Genomic DNA, 12,400 nt, shown 5'->3' on the forward strand with positions numbered 1-12,400 from the left:
TTGCTTGACATACTTAACACAGTTCGTGCGCTTGTCATAGTTGATATACGTGGTTTGCTTAAACTGCCTAGTTAACGTCTCTTTTGCATCGCATATTTGCTAGGAAGACCTTTGTTCGTCGATTGTATTTGTATTAAAAGAGGGTTTCTCCTATACAGATTTCTTGACATTGATAGTCGAGGTCACTTCTCTGCCCCACTGCTTCTGCTTTTATCACACCAGTAGTTGATCAAGTATCACGATCGATCGTGTATTGTATTCGTCTTCTGAGCCTCTGCTGGTTGCAGCGCGCCAATAGACTTGAAAGTAGAAACTGTTGTTCTATTTATGCAATAGTATACACATGTTTCACATCATTGTAATCACACCAACTGCATTCTCTTCTCTCACTACATCAGCCTCACAAGTCATTGCAGCTTTCCCCACACACCTCGAATTGCAAATCACTTTGGGCTTTTTTGAATTCCGATCCCCCCCCCCTCTCGCAGTAAGAGCATACACTAACAACAGATGGAAAAAAGTTTCTCAGTAAGTTTCTTCTCATTCAGCCTCCTTCCTTGCCCAGACCACCTCAATCTAATGAAGTTTATCTTCTTCCTCCTGAGTAATTTCTTTACCCTGACCACCAACATTCTTTAGTAAATCCTGTATTATCCAATCAAGATCTGATTTCGACAGTAGTTGGCTCCCAATCACACTGATTGTATTCAAATGAGACTCCAAGTGCGGATAGCTTCCTAATTTAACAACGCCGTCACCGTATTTTTCATTGCACCTGTTTTGCAATTTACCAAGATATGGGGCCAAATGACTTTCACCAGTTTTTGTCACGACGTATCTTCTTATCAATTTCTCAGAGTCGAGTCGAGGAGATATATAGGATTTGATGACTGGCAAACATTGAACAAATAGTTGAGGCACACCTGGCAAGATGAAGACTTTGTCATCGATGATAACTATGGGAAACCACATTTTGTCACTGCCAAATATTTTCTCCACTTTGATGTTAGGTTTCGTGGTGTTGTGGGGGGTATTTGTGGATGTGGTGGTAGCAACAGCAGTTGGCAAAGTGGCCATTCTGTAGAAGGCATCCAATTGTTCTTTATCCAAGTTTGCCAAGTAGTCTTTACGAAGTGACTGCATACGGTCCACAACTTCTTTGTCTAGTTTGTACTCCAATTCATAGTATTCGCTAATAGCCTCATAAGTGATGTCGTCGTGTGTGCTACCCAACCCTCCGGAGGTAACAAGAAAATCCACATTGTCCTGAGTTAGTAGGTTGTTCAAGGACGTTTTGATGTCAAGGGAGTCGTCTCCACAAACTACAGTTCTTTTTAATGGAATTGACAACTCATTGAAGCAAAATTTGGCGAAATTGTATGAGTTTGTGTCCATAATCTTGCCATTCAAGATTTCATCGCCAATGATCAAACATCCGGCAGATTTGATAGGTGTGTGGTGAGGGAGTGTCATGATTCTAGACCTGCAACTGTGATTGTGATTGTAACTGTGAATGTAACTGTGGTTATAACTACTCAACCGTTTGAAAACTAATCTCATATAAAAGGCGTTGAAGTTGAATACGAGGTTACTGGTTACATAGTTCAATGTCGCAAGACAATAATAATGAGACATACACACACACACACACAGAGAGAGAGAAGACATAAACAGAGTGAAAGTCGTGTAACACAGAACAAAAAAAGACAAAGACAAAGAGAACAGCATACAAGGGTAGTGTAAATGTGTAAATACCCCTTTTTCCCTTGTCAAAGTTTCAAGTGTGGCATTTATAGAAAGAAATGGTAGTGTAAAAGTGGATAAAACTTTTACAATGTATTTGTCATCCACCTTCACACGACTTTTGAAGAAAGCAAAAGAAAACTAGAGGAGACAGAGGCAGAAAAAAATTCTCTTTGCAAATAATGTCAACTATTACAAATTCTTTTCTTCTAAGCTTTGAGCACTCCTTTCAAACCACACACTTGTTACTACTACTACTACTACTACTACAACAACAACACCTACTCACTCACACATTCAACGTCTGAACTATACTTTTCATCACCCTCCACCTTTTCTTCCCCCTTTCCCCCTAACCCCTACTTTATTTTTTTATTTTTCTTCTTGTTAGTGCCACTCGCCAGCTCATAACACTTACTATACTTTTTTTTTATCCAATGGGAAATAGCCCGTCTAAAGATGAACCCCTACCGAGAACCTCATCCTCATCAAATACTAGCCATGATGGAAACTCAACCACCGGTACTACTGGAAGTACCGACTTAGATCCAGATGAGATGGCCCTGGCGCTATCTCAACTAAACTTACGAAAACTGCAAAGAAATAAGCACCAGCACCACAGGGCTCCCACTATCGTTAAAAGCGTGCACGCGACATCTCCTGCTATTGAAATAAATGACAAGGAGAAGAAACGTCGTAGCAGCATCAACAACAACAACAACAACAACAACAGCAGCAGCAGCAGCAGCAATAGCGATAGCAGTCACTTTTTGAATGTACCTGGGTCTCGACAAAGAGGAGGGGCTGCCTCAACGTCTCCCATCAAGAACGCAACCAACAACAAACCATCAAATAGCAGATCCACACATGCAATGGAAGAAGATCCCCTCAACCAAAACTTTGACATGGAGATTGACATATCCATGGCCAAACTCCTAAAGAACCAACACGATGTATCTTCCTCGGTGGACTCTCTGGACATTTCCGTTGCATCCCCCGTATTTACCACTTCTGGCAACGACTTGAAGGAGGAGGACCTGCTCCTGTCGTCCAGTTCAAGTCCCGGCAATTACATCACTGCCGGTGCCACGAAAAGCTTGGCAAATATTGAAGGCGGGTTGGGTTCCCCAGTGGTTAACAAGTTGGATTCAATAGCCGAAAGCAGATCATTGGAATCATCACCCGAGCCTAAAGTGCTATCAAAGGATAACTTGAAGAAACTTGAGTCTGTGGCAACACCTTCAGGTGGTAGCTTGGCTGCTGCTGCTGCTGCTGCTGCTGCTGCTGCTGCTACGTCACTGCCAATGAAGCTGCAGTCAAGTAGCTCGACCTCATTGTCAAGCTCACCACCATTGATTCCCACCAACAAGAAGTTGGCCATCGATATCGATGGAGTCATTGAACGGTTGTTGTCAACCAAGAAACGCTCCACATCTCGTAAATCCAAGGATGCATTGCGTGTTGATACCGAAGAAATTCAGTACATTTTGGGCAAGAGCCGACAAATCTTTTTAGAACAACCCAACTTGTTGCGATTATCACCACCCGTTAAAGTAGTTGGTGATATACATGGACAATTTCATGATCTCATTCGTATTTTCAATTGTTGTGGATACCCACCATACTCAAACTACTTATTCTTGGGCGACTATGTTGACCGTGGAGAAAAGTCTTTGGAAACAATCTTGCTTCTCTTGTGTTACAAGATCAAGTACCCTGAGAATTTCTTTATGTTGAGAGGAAACCACGAGTCAGCAAATATCACCAAGATTTATGGATTTTATGACGAATGCAAGAGAAGATTGAAAACCCCTCGTATGTGGAAAAATTTCATTGATGTGTTTAATACCTTGCCGGTGGCGGCCACGATCAATGACAAGATTTTCTGTGTCCATGGAGGATTGTCACCTGAACTCGATGATTTATCGCAAATTGAAAAGATTAAACGACCCACTGATGTTCCCGACAAGGGATTATTGGCAGATTTGTTGTGGTCCGATCCTGACCCCCTGGTTAAAAACTTTTCTTTAACCAATTGGCCCAAGAATGATCGTGGTGTTTCGTACTGTTTTGGGAAGAAACATGTTGATTACTTCTGCTCAAAGTTCAAATTGGACCTTGTCGTGAGGGGCCATATGGTTGTTGAAGATGGTTATGAGTTTTTCAACAAGAGGAAACTCGTTACTGTGTTTAGTGCCCCTAATTATTGTGGTGAATTTAACAATTATGGGGCAATTATGAGCGTGAATAAGCATTTGTATTGTTCATTTGAATTGATCAAGCCCACATAACACTGAGCTGAGCATGTCAACAGATTCGTTTTGTTTATATATGTATATATAGCTACATATATATCCCATAGCTTTTCATTGAGCTTTTTTTTGTTTGTATCACATACTCTTTTTTTTTTATATATCATATTAGTTATCATCTATTAAACATGTTCTCCTCTCTATTTACAAAAAGCTCTCTAAACAAATGCGGCAGCCACGTCTACTTCTTGCTCTTCTTGAACCCAGCAATTGCCCCGCTAATCTTATTCATCAACTTGCTGTACCTCAACAAATAATAAAGACACATGCAAAAACCAATATTGAACAAGATATACGCAAAAAAGAACCCTACATTTCTCCATCTCAACGAGAAATGGGCACCAATGGTTGCCAAGTACTGATCAGCATTGGAAAACGTACAATATCCACAGTTTGACTCAGCGGATGGATTATCAATATACCCACCCGATCTCTCCACAAATGCCTGAGCAAACTCACCACAAGTTTGCCCCGAAGGCGGATTGAAAAACGCCATCTCTTTATCATTGCAATGAATCTCGCGACGATGCAAAAATGACGACACCAAATTCTGGATAAAGTAAGTGTATGGCGACAACTTGTACATAAATGTCCAGAACCCGGGCATCAAGCTCACTGGCTGCACGATCCCGGAAAAGGCAACGATAAAAGTATACAAAAACGACACTAATACCGCCGCACTTTGCAAATCGGGAGCAATGTAAAGCACCATCAATCCAAACGACACGGCAAAAGCTTGCACAAATATCCCCTGGGTGAAGTAAAACATCCCGGATTGCGACGCAACTGTTGATGTTTGTGTGGGGAAATATACAGAAACAAACATGATGGCACCTCCAACTAACAAGTATGGCATTTCATTCAATGCCTGGCACAAAATCATCAATGACCAATGATATGTGTTTGACAATTTTTCACGAACCTCAAACAAGTCTCTTCCAGTAATTGCCTTTTCTTGAATCTGATTGATCACGGGAGCAGAAATAACAACCGTCAAAAATGAACAAAACATACCATTTTGAGCACCAGTTTTCGTATGCTTCAATCCAAAAAACGTGAAACCTATAAACAATCCAGCAATCGTCATCAAGAAAATCTTGGCCATGACATAGTCAGGATCACGGAAAAACGTCAATGCATTCCTATGCAACACATATCTGAATTGGTAGAAATATGGAGTCGCATACTTGTGGTTCAATTGTTTCTCCTCCTCAGGACTCAAATCAGAGGGCTTTTTCTCCAATTCGGCAATCAAATTGTCCAACTTTTCATCCTCCTTAATCTTTTCGGGTGAGTTTTCCCAAATCTTGAACCAATCTTCTTGAACGGCGGCAGTCGCACCAGCACCAATGGCCTCCAAGATATATTCGGCGGGGTTCTCAGTGCTTTCACAATGTCTAGCTCCGTTTCTTTCAAAGTAGTCTAGTATGGTTTTCGATTTATCTCCAATCTCGCCAAAATAGACAGTTTGACCTCCCTTTCTCAAAAGCAACAACCGATCAAACTCCTCAAACAAGGTGGCAGAAGGTTGATGGATGGTACACAAGATTGATTGCCCAGCATTGGCCAAGTCTCTCAACAATTTCACAATGGCCCACGCAGACTGTGAATCCAAACCAGATGTGGGTTCATCAAGGAAAAGTAACAATGAAGGCTTTGCCACCAATTCAACACCAATCGAAAGCTTTTTCCTCTGTTCAACATTGAGCCCATTACCCGATTTCCCAACAACAGCATCGGCATATAGACTCATGTCCAACACATCGATAATCTTTTCCACATAGTCCAACTTTTCGGCATCACTCACATCATTTGATCTTCTCAACCGTGCAGCAAATTGCAACGACTCTCGAACTGTAACTTCAGAAACATGAATATCCTGCTGTTGAACGTACCCAGTTCTTCTACTGAAGGACGTATCAAGGGGTTTCCCATTCACCAACATGTCACCAGTAATGGTTCCAAAATCGATCCTCTGAGCCAAAGTATTCAACAATGTCGTTTTACCAGCACCGGACTCACCCATCAACGCCGTCAATGTGCCTGGTATACAATACCCGCTCACATCGTCCAAAAGTTTCCGCTCTTTACCATCATATGGAATAACATAATCAACATTCTTCCAAAGGAAAATATCCTTGACTCTCAAATCTGAGTCATTTGCATTCACTTTGGCTTCACGATCATCTAAATCATTCATTGCCGGACCTTGCTCGATATCACCAGCTTGCTTCTCAGCTGGAAGTGCAATCTTTTGAGGAATCTTACCCCTCAAGTACAATAGCTTATCTCCACCACCAGTAATGGGCTTGATGTACTCAGTTCCCAATGCATTAATGGCCAAGAAAAACGCCATGAACCCAATAATGATACCAAAGTTTCTCCAAACATGGTTGAAACTATAAGTGTATGCGGTTTTCAAATAATCATCACCCAAAACCCAATCTTGACCAGGCTTCGATCCAAGAAAAGCACAAGCTTGTTCACCACTGCCCAAATTTTCATAACCGGGCCCATTGGGGGTAAGATACTGACCCAAACATTGCATATGTCTTCCATGAAACTCTGATGCCACAACTGCTTCAAATGCATACAAAACAGGGTTGATGTATGAGATCCACTTGAACCATGGATGCATTGACGGACGTTGAATCATGTATGAAGAATACATCAACGACGCCATCATCAACACACCCCCCAATGCGTTTGCGGCGGCAATAGTCTTGTTAATGGATGCAACAGCTTTGAACAAAGCACCCATTGTCAAATGAAGCAACGTGATGAATAAAAACGCAATGAAAAACTTTCCTGCTTCTCTAGCCAAATTGGACAAAAAGTACAAGATAATGACAAAGAATATGTTGACAAGGATACTAATTGGAATAGACATGACAAATTGTGCTAGGGCATCAGCCGAAGGATGATACATTGAGTAGTTCTTCTGCTTCATCAAGATGGGACGAGAGCTAAATGAAGCTGAAATCTCAGCCAACCCCATCAACGCCATAAACAACACGGCAAAAAACACCACACCACCACGTGAGAACGCTCCAACAACAGTTTCAGGCGTGTTGTAGTACAATGAACCACTGACAAAAGCTTGACTAACTCCCGCACCAATAAGAGTGACTGTATACGCTTTATCTCCCCAAATTTGCTGAGCGCTTCTAATTGTGCACAACTTTAGCTGTTGCAAGTATGATATGGTGAAGGGCGATTTTTTTCTAGCTCCCTTCATCTTTTCCTGCGAGATGGACTTGTAGTACATTTGTCTAGTTTCATCGGCATCGATGGAATCGTTGTACTCTTGAATCTCCAAAAGTAAGTTTTTGTATTCCTCAGAATTCAACCAACGCAATTCAAATTCCTCTGCTGTTTGAGGAACTTTATTCTCCCACCCCTTTTTGGCAAACCTTCCAATTGGATCAGTTAAAGCGGTTAAGAACTCTGCGGTTGTTTGTCTTGCAGGACACTCCCATCCCATATCTTCAAAATACTTTTTAGCATTCTTGGCAGATCCAAAGTAAATTTGTCTTCCATGGTAGAGCACCGTCACCTTGTCAAAACATTCATAAATATTTTCTCCTGCTTGATAAATTGAAACAAATGCCGTGGTTCTCAAAATATCAGTTGATGTTCGTATGGCACGAGCAAATTCCAACGCTGTGGATGCATCCAATCCCCTTGTTGCATTATCCCAACAATATATGGAACCGTTACAAGCCAATGCTTCAGCAATTGATACTCTTTTTCGCTCTCCACCAGATACACCACGAACGAAATCGTTACCAACTTTAGTATGGTAAGTGTGTCTCAATCCAAACACAGTTGCCAAGATTTCTTTCTTGGCATTGACAAACTGTTCGCGAGTGACTCCATTTAATCTCATTTGGGGGGTTTTACAACCAATCGCAAATGACAAAGTCTGGTCCACAGTCAAGTGGGGGAAATGAACATCCAATTCAGGATTGTACACCAAATCATTTTTGTAGTTGTTTAACATTTCATGTTGAGTCAATCCATCGTACCTTATATCCCCGTCAACTCCCTTGTACAAGTCAAAATCGGTGCCAGTCAACGACTTCAAAAAAGTTGTACAACCAGCACCTGGACGACCCAACACCAAAACCATTTCCCCTGGTTTGGCAAACCCATTTAAATTATTCAAAATTGTCTTTTTCGGGGTCCTCATTTTGGAAACTGCTTGTTGTATGCCACCAACGGGTCCTTTGAGTAAGTCAAGTACAGTAGGAACAATGGCAAATGATTCGTCGTTTCCATAAACGCAAAGGTCTTGAAATGATACACCACTGCATCTCATTGCCAACCCTTGTTTCTTTGCAAAGTAGACAAAGTTCGACAAGATACGAAGAAGACTAAACTCCTCCATTTTCAAGGCGAATTGGCCATCCTTATTGGTGATTTGACGTGAGATATGTTTTGAAAGGGAGTCGAGCTGATCAGTTGAGTTTTTGCTGGATAGTGCGGTGATTGTCCTTACCAAGTGTAATCTTCTACTCTCGTCGTTATTGTCATCGTAATCCTCATCTGAATTAAGGACAGAGTCCGTACGCTTTAATGAGTTTTCATTATTAGCGCTTGCCTCTCTCTTTTCAATGTCCCCTCCATTGTGATTGTGGCCAGTAAACTCTTCAATAGATGAAGTAGATGCAGCCGTGGTGGAGTTTGACTCGTTCATTGGAAATGGTGGGGTAAAGGTTCACTAGTAATGAAGTGTAGTATAAGCCAGACAAGCAGGTTCTCTTGCAAGTGATGCCTTAATCTAAGTAAAGCTTCAAGTTGAAGGGATTGTGTTGATGGTCTGCTGTTGTTGTTGTTGTTGTTGTTGTTGTTATTATTATTATTATTATTAGTGGGGTAGTTGATGATAACAAAAGATTATTATTATTATTGTCGTACGATTGAGTTAACTAAAAGTGTCTCTTGTGAAGAGAGGTAGTTGAAAAGATGAAAAGATGACTAGAACATATCTGTTGCAGAAAGGACTATGCAATTGTATCTCTATATATGTATAGTTGGTATAATAAGATGCACATACGATATCTTCATCAACTTTAGTAATATTACAATACTCCTTACTAAGTAGTTAGTAAAAACAGTAGTTAGTAGTAGTGTATATAATGTAACCTGTAGAGGATGCGGCTTTTGCGCTCTTTGCTGATTATACGGAGTTAATACCTCCGTATTTTCCTTCTTAACTCCTTCTAAACGCCGTATTTTGTATATTACCAAACACACTTTACTTTACTTTACTTTACTTGTCTTTTTCATCTCATCTAGACTATAATATAGTTTGATTATGTGGGTTTGTCACTATCCTCATCACAAGTCATATTAGATTATCCCTACATACACACTTCCTCCATGTGTATCATCCTCTCATTAAAACAAAATAAACTACTAATACAAGCATACAGTTTGTTGAACTAGTCAAGTTTGTTGCCTTTGTTTCCACAAATTTGTTGCAAAAAAAAAAACAGTGTAGGTGGTGTTTACAATTGAAGGAAAACGGACTACAAGTTTGAAAACATCAACCCACACATCACCGACACATCAACATGTCATCATTCAGGACAGACAGTGAGTTATTATAGACTAAGTAGACGCTTAAGTTACATGTTCCATGGAGAAGAAGAGGAACGGTATTGGAGAAAAATTTGCGCACTCATTTCCAAATTGGGTAAAACAAAGTGCGCAAAAAAAAAAAAACAAAATTTAATATGAACAAAGAGAAATCACATAAACCAAAGACATAAAGTAAACCAAAGACATAAAGTGTAAATGAGTTCACAAATCATCCTATTACTGCAAGAGATTGTTTTTTTTTTTCTGCTCCACGACCCGTTTGCTCGAAGCTCATAACAAGTTTGATTCCCAATAATGTATATATACGTACATATACGTATATATATATATATCTATGCAAAAAAAGATAGCCCATAAATACACTACAGAGTCCTGCTCTCTTCTCTCCCATTTTCCCTACATTTTATAAATATCTGAAATACCACCAACACCACCACTACCAACAGCAACAACAACAACAACAGGAAACATCCTTCACTAAACGTTCTTCTTACTCTGTCACTCTGGGCTTGGACTACCACCGTATCTTCGTTTCAAATGTGGCGATGAGAATCCATTCCTGATAAACCCATTCTCATCGTAAGCTGGAGTCAGGTGAGGATACTCTGAGTGTTGCTGGGCATTACCATTGACAACGCCTCTTAGATTGTCATGTTCCTCATCCTCATCATAGTCACCTTCTTCATCTTCATCATCCTCTTCATCGTCATCATCATCAACATCCTCTTCATCATCTTCATCATCATCTTCTTCATCATCATCATCATCTTCTTCTTCATATCCATCTCCATCTCCATCCTCCAGAATATATTCATCTACATCTTCACCATTAACAGGAGTTCCACCTGCTGTCCTCACTACGTTTCGTCTCGTTTCCCCATCATAATGGCCTCCACTTTGTTCTTTAACATAACACACCGCCAACCTCTGCAGTTGCAGTTGCAGTTGCAGTTGCAGTTCATCCCCATTATGGTTCCCATACTGCGTATTCTTCCCCATCAAATCAATCAACTGACTATAATACAAATCCAACACATCTTTAGCTTGACCAATATTCGTACAAATCACCCCACTAACCTTATTCAAAACTTGCTTTCCAGGAACACATCTCCAATCCACACGATTCAAAAAATCCAATTCCAAACAATTCAACTCACCAAGTGCAACACCCCCAACTTTAGCATAATGGTCATTGGTATAAAAGAAATCCTCCAAGGATTTCTGGGCAATCATGGTCGCCACCAACAAGAACCGGTGCACCGTCCATGAATTTAAAGTGAAGAATGGTTGGTATTGGTGCGATAATAGATCAATGTAGTAAATCGTAGTTAGCAAAATCGCCGGATTGAAGTTATTGAATTTGCTTAGACGTGAGAGGTATGTGTATGCAGATATTGCGGGTGGTGTACGTGAGTGGTATCTCGTTAGCAAGTTATTGGAAGATTGTGATCCATTGCTAGTTGAAGAAGTTGCCGTTGTTGCTGCTGCTGTTGGTGTTGCTGTTGATGATGATGCTGGTGGATTGGAGATTGAACGGGGCACTGACTTATCATTCAATGTGATTAATGACTGTAGCATTCGTGATATTAGATCTATGAGATAATCAATAGGACACTCCATAAATTCTAAAGGTAGTTGATGAGTTATATGAGTTGCAGGTGGTTTCCTCTTTTGTGGTTCAGAAACTGTCACTTTGCTAGTCTTTTTGATCCTATCATCTTCGGCGGGTTTTGTTGTTATGGTGGATGTGCTGCTAGTTGTTGTGTCTTTGTTTGAATGCTCCAATGGCAGTACATCACGACGCTGTAGTCTGGGACTAATCTTACTCGTCAAGTATTGCTTGTAATTTCTTTCATGCTCAACCTTTTTATTTGAATTCAAGTACTTTTGATATACTTCAAGTGATTTAACCTTGCGTTGCTTCTCAAGAGCTTTAAAATATAGCTGATGGTCGTTCAAAGTTGTTTGAATTTCAAGTGATTTGATATATTGTGATAGAAAGCTGTCATCGCCTGTGGAAACTCGACGTCTTTGGCCAAGGTCATCTCTCTTGTTTGGCGAGCGCTCTAAACTGACTGTTCCTCTCTTGTTTGAACTCCCACGATTGCGGTTGTCAGGTGGTGTCTGGCCATTACTAGCGAGGTTCCGTCGTATTCTGCTCGAGTTTGTTTTGTTGGGGTTCATTTCGGATGATGAAGGTGTAGTACTGCGCTGTCTTGGTGTCGGTCGATGAACTTAATATTGCCAGCTTTTGCTGCTAGTGTTGCCGCTGTTGTTGCTGCTGCTGCTGCTGCCGCAACTATTGGGATGAATACCACTGTGTCCCTCGCCAAAAGTGTTGAAACCCACAGCTGAGCCAGTAGGGCTAGATGTCGGCGTCGCGTGATTCGACGGTACAGACATCATCATCGTTGTGGGTATACTAGTGAGTGTGCGATAGTGTATGTCTATTCTTTTTAGAATTAGTGTAGTTTTGTCTTGAAAAAAAAAAAAAAAATAATCTGATGGATGGACTATTATATCATCTAAAATTTTTGATGGAGTGGGGTGGGGAGCGAAATGGAGTATGTTTTGAAATTTATGTGAATGACTCTTGTCTGTTTGGCAGCGGTTGCTCTTGCGACACAAGGGGACGGACAATGACTATGCTGGTTAGGAAGAAGAAAACAGTGAAAGGAATTATATGTATGTATGATGTGTACAGTCTGGCGTTGTTTCCTGCCTTTTCGGTTAATCCT

General features: G+C 40.8%; 4 protein-coding genes across 4 annotated transcripts; 1 reads left to right on the forward strand and 3 right to left on the reverse strand. All coding sequences in view use genetic code 12, as the record gives it.

Moving 5' to 3' along the window:
• Positions 1-576: 576 nt before the first annotated feature.
• Positions 577-1,473, reverse strand: KGF57_001741 (uncharacterized protein; the record flags this gene model as incomplete). Its single annotated transcript, XM_051750979.1, has 1 exon — positions 577-1,473. One exon carries the CDS (start codon positions 1,471-1,473, stop codon positions 577-579), a length of 897 nt encoding a protein of 298 aa, XP_051609715.1.
• Positions 1,474-2,180: 707 nt separating this feature from the next.
• SAL6 (Sal6p) lies at positions 2,181-4,034 on the forward strand (the record flags this gene model as incomplete). The annotated part of the gene is made up of 1 exon (XM_051750980.1): positions 2,181-4,034. One exon carries the CDS (start codon positions 2,181-2,183, stop codon positions 4,032-4,034), a length of 1,854 nt encoding a protein of 617 aa, XP_051609716.1.
• Positions 4,035-4,236: 202 nt separating this feature from the next.
• On the reverse strand, positions 4,237-8,754 carry SNQ2 (ATP-binding cassette transporter; the record flags this gene model as incomplete). Its single annotated transcript, XM_051750981.1, has 1 exon — positions 4,237-8,754. The coding sequence occupies one exon, from the start codon at positions 8,752-8,754 to the stop codon at positions 4,237-4,239; it is 4,518 nt and encodes a 1,505-aa protein (XP_051609717.1).
• Positions 8,755-10,160: 1,406 nt separating this feature from the next.
• On the reverse strand, positions 10,161-11,846 carry KGF57_001744 (uncharacterized protein; the record flags this gene model as incomplete). Its single annotated transcript, XM_051750982.1, has 1 exon — positions 10,161-11,846. One exon carries the CDS (start codon positions 11,844-11,846, stop codon positions 10,161-10,163), a length of 1,686 nt encoding a protein of 561 aa, XP_051609718.1.
• Positions 11,847-12,400: the final 554 nt, after the last annotated feature.

The sequence above is a fragment of the Candida theae genome (assembly GCF_024610275.1).
Source record: "Candida theae strain CBS 12239 chromosome Unknown scaffold30, whole genome shotgun sequence".
Taxonomy (NCBI): domain Eukaryota; kingdom Fungi; phylum Ascomycota; class Pichiomycetes; order Serinales; family Debaryomycetaceae; genus Lodderomyces; species Lodderomyces theae.